Source organism: Glycine max, chromosome 18 (assembly GCF_000004515.6).
Source record: "Glycine max cultivar Williams 82 chromosome 18, Glycine_max_v4.0, whole genome shotgun sequence".
Classification (NCBI taxonomy): Eukaryota; Viridiplantae; Streptophyta; class Magnoliopsida; order Fabales; family Fabaceae; genus Glycine; species Glycine max.
In genome coordinates, this window is record NC_038254.2 from 25,346,102 (window position 1) to 25,363,174 (window position 17,073).

General features: G+C 34.1%; 1 protein-coding gene across 2 annotated transcripts; it reads left to right on the forward strand.

Moving 5' to 3' along the window:
- The first annotated feature begins 8,128 nt into the window (after positions 1 to 8,128).
- LOC100795280 (AP2-like ethylene-responsive transcription factor AIL7) lies at positions 8,129 to 15,410 on the forward strand. 2 transcript variants are annotated; one of them, XM_041011886.1, is made up of 9 exons: positions 8,129 to 8,849; positions 9,146 to 9,527; positions 9,991 to 10,073; positions 11,766 to 11,774; positions 11,884 to 11,972; positions 13,829 to 13,902; positions 13,981 to 14,031; positions 14,144 to 14,207; positions 14,669 to 15,410. In XM_041011886.1, exons 1-9 carry the CDS (start codon positions 8,735 to 8,737, stop codon positions 14,711 to 14,713), a joined length of 912 nt encoding a protein of 303 aa, XP_040867820.1. In that variant the 5' UTR covers positions 8,129 to 8,734; the 3' UTR covers positions 14,714 to 15,410. The 2 variants fall into 2 exon arrangements, with proteins under 2 accessions (XP_040867820.1, XP_003551311.1); XM_003551263.5 differs by having other exon boundaries at positions 8,163 to 8,849; positions 14,131 to 14,207.
- Positions 15,411 to 17,073: the final 1,663 nt, after the last annotated feature.

The window sequence follows — 17,073 nt, forward strand, 5'->3', positions numbered from 1 at the left end:
AAGAGTTAAACCAGTCGTTGACCCATGAACAAAAGCTAGTAGAGGACTTCGCACAAGTGTATGCCGAGAAGGAAGCAAGAGGGAGGGTGATTGATGCATTGCATCAAGAAGCGACCATGTGGATGGATAGGTTCGCCTTGACCTTGAATGGAAGTCAAGACCTCCCGCGACTACTAGCCAAAGCAAAGGCCATCGCTGAAGTGTGTACAACCCCCGAGGAAATTCACGGGCTAATCAATTACTGTCAACACATGATAGATTTGATGGCCCATATAATTAGAAACCGTTAGGTTCTGTTGTAACACTTTTGTATGATCTTGGCTAGATAAAAGCTTTGTTCCTTTTTATAAAATGAGAAGTTCTGAAACTCATCACGTTATCTAAAAAGGGGCCTTGAGGTGGATCCAAGTGCTCTGATCATTCATTAGCATATTCATGTTTTGGTGGCATACTCACCATTGTTTGTTTCTTTAGGGAACTCACCATAACTAAGAAAGCGCAAAGGCACCCCTATAACACTCGATCCAGAAAAATGGATAATGAAGAGGGAGTGCAAGAACAGATGAAGGTCGACCTATCGGCCTTAAAAGATCAAATGGCTTCTATCACGGAGGCCATGCTAAAGCTTCAGAAAACTATAGAAGATAATGCCACGACAGCCGCCTCCAATACAGCTAGGGAAGCGGAACCGATGCTACAGCCCGCAATAAACTTGGGCCGAGACAGAAACACGACGGTGTTCGGTCGGAGGTATAGTCCTCAAGCCTACCCTTATGGTTTGCCTCCGGACTTCACTCCCCGTACCGCTCTAGACGATCTGAGCCAAGCCCCTACCTTCGAGGGGCAACTCCCTCCTTATGCCGACTATCCTCTGCAAGAAGATGATGAAGGAGAGGCCTATCTAGGCCCTCTACTTCCCCTCAAGGATCCGGCCCCCCATGAATTGTCCCAACCAAACATAGTTCGCCATGTCCCGTCTCCACCCGCACCCGTTAAAGAATCCGTTCCCTTTGCAAAAGATAAGGGAAAGAGGCAAAAACACCAAAAGGGGGTAGTTTTACAAATTATTTACCAAAAAGAGGCTATTTTGAAATTATTTCTGGGGGGGTCTGTTTTTTTATTACAAAGCGCCCCCCAGACAGGCGCCTCCACTGTGCACGTGACACGTGGCACAGCAGGTAGCGCCCCTGACGCGGGCGCCTTTCGTAGCGCCCAGGGGTCAGGCTCCACTGGTGGCGCCCCTGCTACAGGCGCTACTGCTAGCGCAGGGCAGCCAGGCGCCTGCCCCCCCACACCCCTCCCCCCCAGCCTCTTCTTGTCACACCCCCCCAGCCTCTTCCCACACCCCCCAGCCTCTTCCCACACCCCCCCACCCCAAAATTGTATATTTTTTTATATTGTTTATCAAAAATTTAAATTTTGTTTCATTTTTGTTATTAGTATTATTTGTTATTTTTTTATATTCCCACACCCTCCACCCCAAAATTTCAATAAGATTATTTTTTATACACTCTAAATTGTATATATTTTAATTTGTTTATAAAAAATTTAAATTTTTTTCATTTTTATTATTAGTATTATTTGTTATTTTTTTATATTTTATTATTCTCTCTTTTTGAAGTATATATAAGTACATTTTCAATAAAATACATTTTCACCTAAAATACATTTTGAAATCCTAAAATGTTTTAAAATGCTTTTTGATTTGGTCAATTCTTTTTTGATTTGGCCATTAAATTACGTTAGAGATCACTTTTGGTTTATGTGTCATTAACATTATGGTTATTTATTTTTATTTATTTTAAAAGCATTGCACAATAAGATTGAAACGTTGAAGTGACAATAATATAAAATTAACATGAAAATAAATCATACAAAGTACATGACAATATGAAACACATGGAAAAAAATAATACAAAGTACATGAAAATGTTAAACCATGTGGAAAAAATGTAAACTCATTATTAATCAATCATCACTATGTCTGTGATGCCGCGACAAAGTCCCACATGGCCGGTCCCAATTTCTAGCTGCCCTATCAGGATTTCTTCTTCTAGGATTCGCCCTTTCATCCACTTGGTCAGCCTCGGCAGAGAAATCATGACGTAAATCGACCCCTAATAAGTCGTCCATGTCGGGTATATCTCCAGGTACATTCCACGGACCAGCAAGTGGGGCATTTGGGGTCGATACTTGACCACTTTGGGTAAATGAAGGAATTCCCGTTGAAGAAGGAGAGGACCCGAATATGCCTGCAAAAACCCTGGTTGAAAATCATGTGGGTATGAATACATCGGCGGCATCTGAGACGGTTCTTGGGTGAATACCGGCGGTGTGTAATACATTCCATGTTGTCGTTCTGGCATCGGAGGCAAACTATATGTTGTTGCATCAACAGTTTACCGATGTCGCGCTAAGCCTCGAGTCTCCACACTTTGCCGTAGTATATTAAACTGTTGATGTTCAAATTGTGGCTGAGAAGGGGGAGCATCTTCATGTGCCTCAAGTATCCTATCCTCTTCCTCAGACAAAAGAGTGATCTTCTCGATACATGGCAATAAATCGTCAAAAGTACAAACCCTTCTCCCAACAGGCGACACCATAAAATGTAGTGTTTTAGCGATTTCACCCTGCATAGAAAATAAATGAATAGTTATTAAAATAATCTTCAATAAGCGCAACATTCTTTTCTAAATTATAATGGACAATGTATACCAATAGTCCTCTTCTTGCATGTTTTGGGTCGACATAAACTTTTGTTTTACGCCTGTACCACCTCATATATTCAGAGTTCAGACTGAGGGTCCCTGTTTGTGGCGGCGTTTGCTCTACTCTCCTTTCATAACGACTATTCCATTCATTAAGCGCGGGTTGCATTAGTCGCATCCAATTTTTTCCTTCCTTTCCCTTTAATGTCAAGTCATGTATGTTGTTGGGTTGCATTACTGGTCCCGGAATAGGTTGTTGCATTCCAAATTGTCTCATGACTCTATCCGGCTGGTGCCATTCCACTTTTTGAAAACAAATAACTGGTATGATACATGTCCATAATACAGACCCAAAAAAACAAACTTGACTCAAATTCATTTCCACATGTCCAGCATAAGGGATCCATACAAACTGCATATAAAAGTTAAATTTAATAAATTAATTAAGAAATACAACATCATTTAATAAACAAACATCAAAATTGTTACCTCGTCACGTTTCATGACATCTAATTTACGACGAAACTCAATTAAATTGTCATTGCCTATGTGATGCAATTCACCTCCCAACCATCTTCACAAAAAATTAAATAACAAAATAAAATGTTACATAGAATAATGATTAACATCAACCAAGCATGTTTATTAATAATGAATTCAAAATAGTAAAGGAAAGTATACCTGTAACCAAGTGGCGTGTTTTGTTGTTGTGGAGGAATAACTGAGGGGGCTAACGTTGGGCATCGTTCCCATGCCCATAATTGAATCAAGAGAGTGAAACCGCCTATTGATTTAGTATTATAGTCTGTTGCGATGCACATCTCTCTATAAAGGTTACCCAAAACAGCAGCTCCCCATGCATAACTGCTGCACTCTCTAAGGTCTCCCAGATTCTGCAAATATTTCAAATGCACCCGTTTCCTGCTTTTGTCAACAAACATTACCCCTCCTATGAATCGTAAGATCTAAGCACGAGCAAATCTTTCAAGGCCTTCTTGGTTGCCTGTAAAATCATGAATATTTGCAAAATGAGAAGACAACCAACTCAATTTAATTGAGTTCCCATCAATTGCAGCATCGTCAGGCATGACACCCAATAATTCATGAAACAACTCAAACCAGTCAATATTTGTATTTCCAATTAATGGTCTTCCATCCACAGGAATACCAAGTAGCACAGAAACATCTTGAAGTGTAATAGTTGCCTCTCCACACTTCAAATGAAATGCATGCGTTTCTGGCCTCCACCTTTCAATAAAAGCATTCACAAATGCTCCGTTCATTTTCAACTGCGCCAATTTCATTATCGGGTACAAACTCGAAATTTGTAATAGAGGAATAATTTCTTCGGGCGGTGCTTCTCTATGATTGTACAGTGGTGTGGCTCGTCGGATTTTTAATGTCCTATCATTAGCACCATTCCAAATATGTTGGGATACATGATTTTTTTGCACCCACAATAAATCATCCTCTAATGGTCCAGATGCCACGTCATAATGATGAGAAGATGACGAACTAGCCATATTAAAACTCCAGTATAGAAAGAAAAAAAAAATTAATAGTCACACATATCATAAATAATAAATAAAGTCAAGTACGTACGCGTAATTTAAATTTTAGAAACGAGCACGTAATTTAAATTTTAGAAACGAACACGTAATTTAAATTTTAGAAACAAATACGTAATTTAAATTTTCTTCACATTGAGGAATTTTTTTACTTAATTTTCAGAAAAATATATTTTTTTTCTCCATTTCAACAATTTCAAAAAACATATATATATAGATATATATATATATAATAATAATAATAATAATAATAATAATAATAATAATAATAATAATAATAATAATAATAAATAATTTCTACACATTGAGGAATTTTTTTTCTTCATTTTCAGAAAATATATATATATTTTTTGTCAATTTCAACAATTTCAATATATATATATATATATATATATATATATATAATAAAAAATAATTTCTTCACATTGAGGATTTTTTTTTCTCAACTTTCAGAAAATATATATTTTTTTTCCTCAATTTCACCAATTTCAGAAAATATATATGCCTTTCTTTTTTAAATACGCCTAATAACAATATTACAGTAATATTTATTATGAATCTTAATTAAATTTATATTCTAAAAATTAAACAACCGTAACAAAAATAAACAATTTGTTATATAATTAATAAAAAATAACTAAAATAATAAACAAATTAAACTAACAGCAAAAATATATAAAGATAAAGAAAATAACTTATTGTGTTGTGAGTTAATATAATTTTCTTGTACACAAGATGACTACGTGCAAAAAAAAACATACAAATAATAAAATATAACAATTTATAAAAAATAAATAAATTTGAAACAATTAAAAAAATAACATACCTTGCTAGGGAGAAAGGAAACAAAAATGGAGTGTTGGGAAGGGGGGGGGGACAAGCCTGGGACAGAGGAGAGCTTGGGGGAGAAGGAGGGAGTGGGGTGAGGGGGGGACCAGGAGGGGGTGGGGTGGGGGGGGGGGGGGGACCGCCCTTTATCGGGCTGGAGGGGGTGGGGGAGGTGCTAATACCTTCCTCAAACGTAAATACAACTCCCAAACTTGGAATATTCTTTTTGATCGGTTTCCTTCGGTTTTTCCGACGTTTTCCACAAATAAACGTTGGTGGCGACTCTGCGCATCTTTCCTCCTTTGAAAAGCACACCCGTGAGCCTCGCCTGCAAAAGGGAATGTTGCGACACATGTAGTCTTTTCTCTCAAGATAATCAAGGTATTTTGAGAGTTATTCTAAACTTTAGGAGCGAACTTTTTACATAAAGAATTTGAATATGAGCACGTCAGTTGGTTTTTCATCTCTTCAAAACTTCTGGTATTTATAGGCCTTCTTCAACAAGTGTTATTTATCTCTATACATATAGATTTCTTCTCCTAAGCATGTGTTTGAAGAATGTGGTCGTTGGGATACTTAATGCTTGCATTAAATGCACATACTTCTTCTTGCTGGAAAGCCACTCTTCTTTGCTAATGTGTTGTACACTTTAACAGGAAACCACTTCCTTTTGCGTCAAAGCAGGTATGTGCAGCATAACGCATCTTTTGATGGCAATTGACGAAATTTAGAGCTTAGGCTTCATTTATTCTTAATAAGATTCGATAGATCCTTGGAGAATGTCGCTGTGAAACAAATCTCAGATAGAGAGTATTAAAGGAAGTCTTTAAATGTAATCTTTAATATCCTATTAGATCATGATCTAAGCTTGTTATCATCTGGAAAATCAGACGCGGACTTGCGAAACATGTTCTGATAGCGCATAAGACACAAATTTTAACCTTTGTATTTGTTTACATCTAATCAAAATAACTAAGATTCTAATTCATCTTAAGATATAAATGTCTTTTGACTTAACAATCTCCATTTTCTATATGTACATGCCCATCGCTATGAGCCCACCATCTTTGAAAAACAACACTGACAACAAAAGAAAAGATATCAATTTTAAAAATATTGTTACCTAAGGAATTTATAAGGACACTCTTTGTCACACCCATGAATCTGAAAAAAAAAAGGGATAAAAATTGTTACCTAATCAATTTATAAGACACCCTTTGTCACACATGCAAAACTGAAAAGAAATAACATTAGAAATACTATTATGCAATAATCCAAAAAAAGTGTAAAAATTTTAACATTTTTGTTTTGTACATGCACACTCATCACATAATGTCTCTCATGTTTGAAAAACCAACAACAACAAAAATGAGAAGAGATCAATTTTAACATTATTATAGAGGTAGATGAATAAAGTATTTTTCTTGGAAGTAACAAGTAACAAATGGAAAGGAAGAGAAAAAAAATGTTACCTCACCAGAACACCCTTTTATCACAACAAAACATATAAAGGGATGAATAAAGAATACATTTAAAATTTAAAATGATATAATTAAATTCGATTCAAATAATCAAACCGAAAATATGGATAATCATAATTATATATTTTGTTGATTATTTATGATTCATTCCAACAACAAAAAACATTTAAAATAACAATAATAAAATTATAATATAAAATATTAATCATAATTTATATATATATATATATATATATATATATATATATATATATATATATATATATATATACTCAAATCTTCAACCAATTATTTATATTTCAAATAATTAATTAATAATTAAAAAATTATTATCCTTTATAATACATTAGGATATCTAACACAAAATTCTTATTATTTTTTTCTTAATTTACATTTTTGCATGTTAAAAATTTAAAATATTTTATAGTATTAGCATATATGTCATGTAAGACATGCATTGATCACTTGAATTTATGTTTTAATATAAAAATATATAAGTCAAAATGTGATTAAATATTTTGTTAAACTCATTTTTTTATTAGGAACTCTAAAATAATTATTTAAATTATTTTCTTACGTAATTAATTTTTATTTTTCTCATGTTATATTTTAAAAAGCATAATCTGTTAGATATATAATCAACTATTTATTTATAATAATGGATAATTAATAATTAAAAATGTTATAGTTTATAATTTATGATAAAACTAATATAAATATTAAATATTTTTATTATAAATAATTTCTAATATAAAACAAATAAATATTTATATATAAAATATTATACAACAATATTTATAAATAATATTTATCTGTGCACGACGCGAACACGGGTCACCTACTCTACTTACATATATAATCAACAACGTAAGATTTTTTTTTAAAAAGAACGTAAGAATTATTTAAATCGTGTTAGTTGTTACATTAAAATTATTTTCTCAGTTCAATTTTTTACATCAATATTGTCTTTTATTTTATATTAATATTATTTAATTAGTTTTTGAATTATATTTGGATAAAATATTTATTTTAAGTTTAAAAAACATGTATAATAGTATTATAATAGTATATCACTTTAATATTATATATACAAGTCATTTTAAAATATGAATAAAAACTAACGTAAATAGTACAAATGCACAGGTGTTATGCTGGAATATATCATGCCAACATATATAAACTAAAACTAATACTAATAAAACTTAAAATTAAAACAACTATAAATAAACTTATCAAACGAATAGTTTAAGCTTAAAATTATTATTACTTTACTAATACTATGGTCCACAACTCTTTCATCCAATCCATACATTACTGAAAGAGTGTAAGCAAAGAGTCGCACCTGCATGCAAGACATGTGTTTGACTAAAACGAAATGATTTTCTTTAATTAATAATTTTTCCTGAAACAAGAGTGAGATCATTTTGGTAATTGCAATGAGCCATGCCAAATTCTTCAATTTTCCGCCAGCCCGCATCTTTCGCAACCTTCTTTCTTTTCAGACAGTTTTGTTCTGCCCAGAACCAAAAAATAAAATAGTAACTTATCAACATATTTTTTGAAAAATTAAACTAATCTAACTCCCAATTAAACTCAATATTTTTATGTTAGTAGTCCTCAGTCTTGATTTTTCTATGTGAAAAATAAACCTCTATCGCTGTCATTTTACGCCGGTTGGCAGCTGAAACCGCTAAACCCACCCCTTGCAACTCAACACCTTGCTCTCCACTCAACTCATCTTCACTTCTACGCTTATTTTTCCTTTTTCTTTTTTTTTTTCTCTCTCTTAATTGAAACCGTTTTTCATTGCCAATCCTCAACAAGTTCTGATCTTGCATGCATTCTTGGCCAGTTTTATTCCAACCCATCACCAACCAAAACACTTCGTCATTTACTTTTATTACTTTCATTAATTTTATTTATTTAACTAATAATAATACACTCGTGGTGGTGGGGCTGGAGTAGCGCTTTCTCTCAGTGAAACGCCTTAAGCTATAGCTCAGACACTTGAGAGTGGTGATTTTGAGTTTCGGGTTCATTCTTGTTTTTTCGTTCCGTCATTGGTTTGTTTGTTTGCACCGAAAACCAGTTTCGAAACTGGCCTTAATTGTTTTTACTGTTCTGGTCGAAAAAAGAGTACACACAAACCATGGCTGGTGCCACCAAAAATTGGCTTACGTTTTCGTTGACTCCCATGGAAACGCAGTTCGGTCCATACGACATCACCACTCCCTCTCACTGCTTCAACGACAACAACTTTTATGGTAACGCCACTTCTAAAAAAAAAATCCACTCTCCTTAAAAAACTTTTTTGCTTAATCCCAGGGACACCCTTTTGGAACTACTCTCCTATTTATATTTCACATCCTCCAATTTCATTCCTCAGTCACAAATTCAAAGTCGCGTCTTTAATTTCAAAGCAAATAGTGAGCTTGTATATTTCTGTTTCATTCTAGACATAGGCATAGATATAGATAATTAGATACTAGTATTATCTACCATGTGCTATCTTTCTTTCTTTATTTTCTTTATTTGGTTTAATTTTTGTTATTATTTGTAGGGTGGGCGAATTCAAAGGGTGTGATGGATTCACAGAGTGAGACCCAACAACTTGCGGTGCCGAAAATGGAAGATTTTTACTTCGGTGATCACCAGCAAGATCTGAAGGCGATTGTTCCTGGGTTCAAAGCGCTCTCTGGGACCAACTCGGTGGATGACTCGGCCCCCAACAAGACGACGACTCGGGTTGCGCCCGCTGAGTTGACTGGTGCTCACTCAGGCGAGTCTTGCAAAGGATCTGCTTTGTCGTTATGCGATGTTGCTGCAAATGGTTCTGATGATAGTAATGATAATAAGGCCATTGTTGCGGTGGGGTTTGATACTCGGAAGAAGGTTGCTCATACCTTTGGCCAGCGAACTTCAATTTACAGAGGGGTCACAAGGTAGTAGAATCACCATCGTCAAACCATCATTTTGTTTTACTATTGTTATTATTAGGCAAATCTTAATAAAGTATTAATAAGTATCCTTAAAGCATTGTTAAGGAACTAAAATGACATGCTTTAATTAAAATGCGTAAAATTATATTATTGATTATTTTATATGTTTTTTTAATTTTTATAATAAATATTTTTTCTTTTTAATTTTTAATTAACGTCCTAAAGACACGGTTAGTCTTGTTATTGATATTATTATTATTATTGTGTTTTGTGTTTTTTAATTAATGAACTGATCTTGCTAATGCTGATTGCTGAGGTTGCGGTTCAGTTGTCATTTATTGAAATTGAGGTCATGGTCGTCATGAATTTTGGCCAGTTTGAATTGAAAACACCTTTTGTTACTAATATTTTTATTGTTTTTATTTTTATTTTTGTTTTTTGTTTTTTTGGGTTTCGTTCACTGCAGGCACCGATGGACGGGCAGATATGAAGCGCATCTATGGGATAACAGCTGTAGGCGAGAGGGTCAGGCCAGGAAAGGGCGTCAAGGTTCTCTCTCTCTCTCTCTCTCTCTCTCTCTCTCTCTCTCTCTCTCTCTATATATATATATATATATATATATATATATATTGTTTTCTTTTAGATTTGAACTTTGAAAATAAGAAAATGGTAAGAGTAAATGTAAATGAGTAGATACAAAAGGAAATAAAGAGGGTCACTGTAATGCTGAAAAGAGGGTTGCATGCGTTTGAAAGTTTACTTAATTAAATGCTTATTATTAAAATTGATTCACGGTTTCTTCAATTTGGCGGGGCATTGATATGGTATGTGTACATGTACTAATTTAATAATTAATGGAACTAACAGTACTTCTTGCATGTTCAATATTTTCACACTTTGGATGATTTAAGAAAGAAATTGGAAACTTTGACGAGTAATAAAGAAAGTGATAATGTTTTTAAAGTTATTTAATTTTAGAGAAATATATAATAAAGTGAAAAATTAAGATTTTTCTGAAGACATTTATGTCCTTATTCATAATATTTTCGTTATGCTACTTCTAATTTTCAAATCAAAAGGAAGAAATTAAAAATTGGCTTTTGTTTTATAGTAATTTTTTTCTTTCTTTACAAATTTTGTTGTTTCATGCAAAGCATGAGATTTATTTTGACCGATGTGCCGGCGTTTTGTCGCCGTGATTGTGAGTGGGGTCTGCAATTTCCTTCAGTTGATTTGATCCAATGTGCCGCCATTTTTTATGTTTAATAGTATCTCTCATGTTCCGTACCTGTTTGCGGGTGTGCCTCTTTTTGTTACTGTTCTGTTTTAAATTTTGATAAAATTAAATTTAGCATAGTTAGTAATTTTGAACTATTAAAATTATATATGTTTAAATTAATTTAAGTTACATTCTTTTTTTTTTACATTAAAATTGCGAGAAGAATTTTTAACTTTAAATTATAAAGACCATTACCTTTGTGCATGCATTAATTCTGAGTTTGGCTTTAACTTTTGCTTTTGCTTTCCATTCAGTTGGGTTTGAGGTTTGACCACTACACCATTTCTAACTCTCTATATTGAAATTTGCACATACATGAATGTTGAGGGTATGATCCACTGTTGGCTGAAAGGTTTTTCAGTGTGTCTGGCCCTGCAAAATAATAATGTCCTCTAGCTTTTTATTCTGAAACATACTCACAGGATTTATCAGATCCTTGGATGTTTTTGCTGTCACAAATTACATATATAATTCTTATCATAATAATAATTACTTTTGTATGAAAAGGTGAAAAATTGACATTTTGTCTACCAATTAGAATAGGCTATTTGACGTTTCATTTCGGCCTGTTTTTAGTTGGATATAGTGGGATCATTAAGACTCTGCCAAGTCAAAATTTTGAAAATTCACAATCAATTGGTTATTACAATTTTTTGGTACAATTAAACCTTGATGGGTCCTTCAGTGATGGCATCTCGTGTAATATTATCATTTGGCTACAATGGGAATGAAAAGAAGAGGGTAAAACAAATTAAAGCAACTTCTGTGCAGGCGCCATTGCATGCATTTGATCACTTTTCCTTTAGTCGTATGCATTTTTAGCTTACAAAAGTAGTTTTTACCAGAATATTTTGACCACCCCATATGGTTAAAATTTGATTTATTTTTTGGCCTTTTTTTTGCATGGAATGTGGCATTTTGCACTTCCTGACTGTGACCCGTCTTTATGACTGTTCCTACAGTGTACTTGGGTAAGAAATTAATGTTGCTACTTAATTTTATTTTTGGTCTTTTCCCAACTTATTTTTCAACTTGATACGTTTTGAGACATGAAAATTAAGTTGTGGTGATTATTATCAGGTGGTTATGACAAGGAAGATAAGGCTGCGAGGGCTTATGATTTAGCAGCTCTAAAGTACTGGGGACCAAAAGCAACCACTAACTTTCCTGTAAGAGTCACTTTTTTAATATTGTGTTCAGATCTCCATTAGCTGTTGTGCGTGCAATGTGCATAAAATCTTACATATATAGCTGAGCTGATCAGTGCATTGAAAAGGGGCTAAAGAGTGGGGGAGATTCTGCAGAGGGAATGATTTTAGTTCATATTTGAAGTAAGCGAATTAAGCTTTATTTGATACTTGGCTACTCTTTGTGTCATAGAAACATGCTTTCACCTAGTACGCAAAAAGGGTCAAGGCTACGATGGACAAGCCTTTAACTTAGTTCATGATGAACAAATTTTCTTAACCGTTAGATTCATCTGATCCTTACGGTTGTAATCTATGCTCACCACACGAGATCTTTTTCCTTCCCATCCCTTTCACTTTCCATCCTCCACCGGTCTACACCGTTTACTCTCCTTTCCTCTTTTCCATTGTCATCATCACCGCCACAACGACCTTGGTTTCGTGGCAACCACCGCCATCACCTATTACATCCTTTACGGAAAGTGCGTCTCCACCATGGACTTTTTTTGTGAGATCGAAACCCTTGGGGACACAGTCACGCAGAATGAGAATATTGTGCGTCTTGGACTTTGATGGCGGTCGTGCCCTTTGCCAACGACTATCGTATCTCGTCGGAGTCGTATGTTTACATGGCAATAGACTTGTCGCTCCGCCGGAGGCGTTTTACAGAGAAGTTTTGTCAGCAATGAGGTTGAGGATCGTGCCAAGGATACAAAGGAGGACCTCCTTGGTGGCTTTTGGCAGTGCGGAAGGGAAACTGACGGCGGCGACAACGGTGTCGTCGGGGACGAGATTTTCATCTGCGGTGGATGACGATGACGAAACAATTTAAACCTGTGTTCTCGTGGTGGTTGCTTTGTTGGTCCATTAAACTCTTTCTCGAATGCCACTGTAAAGTTTATTTCTTTTCATAAATTTCTGGGTTTGGTTTTTTTGCCTTGATTTTTGGTTGCTAAAGGTTCAAACATTCATTTGTGCATTAACGGAAATATGAGTAAGCCATGAAAGTACTCCTTTTAATCGATAAGTTATGAATCAATTCTCCAACTTTTGAGTTTTTTTTTAACATTTTCCTTTGGTCGTTGCTGTGTTGATCATTAGTATGTTGAATGTACTTTCAGTCATATGTATCACTTGATCTTGGAATAGCCTTAATTTAGCATTTTAGGGGTACCGGTAAATTTTGTGAAAGAGATTGTTGGGAGATGAAGAGACAATGGTGTCGAGGAAAGAAGAATAAGAAAAAAATGTTGCAGGTGACGGAGAATGATGGTCTAATGGTTATTGAGATGGAGAGAAATAAATCTAGTGTGGATAGTGTAAATTGTAACTATATAAATCATATGAATCCAACGGTTAATAGAATTGGACCTCTACGAACCTCTTAAATGACTTGTCCACCATAGCCTTGGCGGGCAAAAATTAGTGGCTATGGGGCCCCAAATAAATGGAGGGTTTGAACAAAGTTGAGCATGTCAACAATGACTAGGATATCTAGCATGGACCTCAACTATATGATTTAGTGTGAACTTTATTTGGAGTGGTCCGTTTATCAAACACTTTGTTACTGGGATAGAATCCAAGGGTCTTAATTTAAATGATATTTCAAGTGGTTGTGTTATATGTCTCAAATATATTATTTTATGGGTTTATATATTTTTAACCGTGTGCCGAATGATATCATGTGATCTATGTAGCCGATTCATCTAGTAGGATAAGGTTTTGTTGTTGTTATATTTGTGACACTGGAAATGTAGAAAAAAGAATTGATGATTTTGAATGGCCCGGTATTGGACCTTATTGCTTAGCATATTTTCTATCTTTTATAAATGTCTCAGATTTCCAATTATACAAAGGAATTGGAGGAGATGAAGCATGTAGGAAAGCAAGAATTTATTGCATCACTGCGAAGGTTTGCCTGTGCTACCCTGTTATACATATTTAGCACCATATTTCAATGCTGAAACTAAAGTTGTATTTGTCCTTTCAGGAAAAGCAGTGGTTTTTCGAGGGGAGCTTCTGCTTACAGGGGTGTTACAAGGTTTGTACTTTAAAATAATAATTTAACATTCTATTGATGTGCTACTGTGTAATTTATGATCCCTATTTCTTTTATTGTGTATACTTTTTGATCCTTCAGGCATCACCAACAGGGTAGATGGCAAGCGAGAATTGGCCGGGTTGCGGGAAACAAGGATCTATATTTGGGAACATTTTGTAAGTTTTTAGCATCTGCCATTGTTATCTTGCTATTATACAGTATGATTATTGGATTTAATTATGGATTATGGTTAAATGTCAGGTTCCACGTTTAACATCATAATTGCTACTCGATACTTGTTAGAGAGAAATCTTGCTATTGTACAGTATGATTGGATTTGATTAATGTATTATGGTTAAATGTCTCGTTTAACAATTGACATCATAATTCCTACTCACAAGAAAGAAAATTAATCTGAGCCCGTGACCTAATAGTAAACATGTAGGTTGAAAAATTAGGTCCTCAATGTCTTCAGGGTAGACGAGTGCAATGCTAACAATCTAGAACATTGCTTTGATAGCATGTCTTGAAAGTTAAAACAATTTTTCTTACATGTTAGATAATGGTTACCATTTTGTTTGTTTTTTATTTTTTATTCTTTTGAACTTGAATAGTTTTGGTTCATGCATTGTTACAGCAACTGAAGAGGAGGCAGCAGAGGCATATGATATTGCAGCCATAAAGTTCAGAGGTGCAAGTGCCGTAACCAATTTCGAGATGAGGCGATATGACGTCGACGCTATATTGAACAACTCTCTTCCAGTTGGCGGCATAGCAAAACGCTTTAAAGTTTCCCCAGAAACGGAGAACAAAGCTCTTGTCAGCACCATTCAACCACCTCAGAACACAAACGCCAGTAGCAGCATCAATTTCTCAACCATTCAGCCAGTGTCTTCTATACCCTATGATTCTGCAATCACATGTTACCCCCACAACCTCTTCCACCATTTTAATCCCACCAACGGTGAAAGTAGCACTGCAGAATTTGCTGCAACTATGACCGATGCAATCGCACTCGCTACCCTTCCACCACTGGCAGTTCCTGGGTTCTTCGTATGGCCTCATCAGAACTATTGAATTGTGGAAATGATCAACTAGCTAATTTTCTGTTCTGCTAACAAATAGAAAGCTAGTTTATGGTGCAATTTAGCTTGACCTGCTTCTGGGTCTGACCCCTCTTTAACCCTTTTGCTGAGAAGAAAGATAGGTTTTTTGCTCGGAAAGTCCGAGTCATAGTAACTGTAGGGAATGGATTATGTAAGTAACTTCTCTAAGTTGAGGAGTATTGAGTTGTGGTTTTTCAAGCTTGAACAAAGCTTTTCTAATTTTGCTTGATAACTTACTGCAGCATAATAAATGCTTACTTTTTTCTTCTCCAACTTGATTGAGATTTTCTTTATTTATATACACAAAACATGCATGCAATTGTGTTAGTTTGTGGAGCGCTATTAATTTATAAAATTTATATATTTTAAAGAAATTTTTCGAGATTTTTTTTATTAAAAGCTTTTGCAGCTTCAAAGTCAAACTATGATTTTTGAACATTAAATGTTTATGCAGTTTTTTTCAAAGCTGTATAACATCACTAAATTTTTTTAGGATATCCTTGTAAAGTTGTAATTATATTATTAACAATAAATAAATAGAATCACCTATGACTATTTTCTGGGGTCATTCATAAAATATTTTAGCTTTAGCCTCTGCACCTACCCTCCTTCACAGGTTATTGTTGTCATTTCTTAGCTTTAGCCTGCGGTTTAAGTAGTTTGTTCGACTCTTTTGCAGAACCTGATGTTACCCTAGTTCATTGGAGGGTTTTTTTTTTTTTTTCTCCAAAATACACTTTCACTCGAATGTTTTCTTAAAATACACATGTTTTTAGAAAAAATCTCAATATACACCACTTTCATGTAGCTTTGGAAAGTCCGGCTTGGTCACCTGACTTCAGCAAGGTCTTTTTTTAATTAATTTGTATGTTTAAATTTTTATTTTTATTTAAATTATTAAAATAATACAAATATTATATCATATAAATATATTTTAATAATTTTAAAAATAATTTTTTATTAAAATAATTTTTTAATAAGAAAATAATATTATTAAATATAATTTTCATTCTTGAATTATTTAATTTATATAAGACATTTTGTAGGTGAATATTTTTTTAAAATCTGAATTTTGTCTAATAATATATTTGCTTTAGTAAAAAAATTAAAACTTTTAATATTATTATGTTACTAAATATAATTTGTTTATTTATGTCATTAGTTTTTCTAAAAATGATAATACTTTTTGTTTAACAATTTATATATAGAAGAACATTATACAACATTATAAATAAAATACTTAAACAATTACATTTGAGTAAGAAAAACTTAAGATGAAGACATGTTGGGAAATTTTCTTTTTCTGTTATGGCCATGTTGTTGACAAATTCCACAATTTTTTTTCTATTTTTTCGTTCATTTTTGTCTTCGTCCATTTGAGTAGGAATGCAAGTTGAAATCGGACGACCCTTTGCGATTCTCTTTCTCCTTGGATCAGGACTGATCTCCTTCATATTCTTGTCAGATTAATTCGTGTGGAAATAAACCAAAAGAGTTGTCATAGACGTGCAAAATGTGTTATAAAGTGAATAACGACGGTGAGTGTTTAGCCTGATATTCACCACAATCACACTTTTGAAATTGTAACATTACTCTAAACTAAACCTTCTAGGTAGTCTGGATGCTTGACGTGGGGATTGGGTCTCTGTTACAATAAATGTGTGGTTGTGTCTGTCGAATTCATTTATAATGTGCGTATTTGATTATTGTTGACTGCTATTCATTGCCTAGCCTCACAGACAACTTCAGAATATTGTGAGCCGGAGTTGATCATTGCTTGAGTTTGTCGGCCTCTAATAGCAAAGAGTTGTGTGGTCTTGAAATACGTCTCCTTAGCCAACGATGACACCGACAAATGTCTTATGTTTTCGAACATGGAATTAATAGACTCAAACAAATTTGTAGTCATATATTCCCAATGTTTCCCCTCATCGAA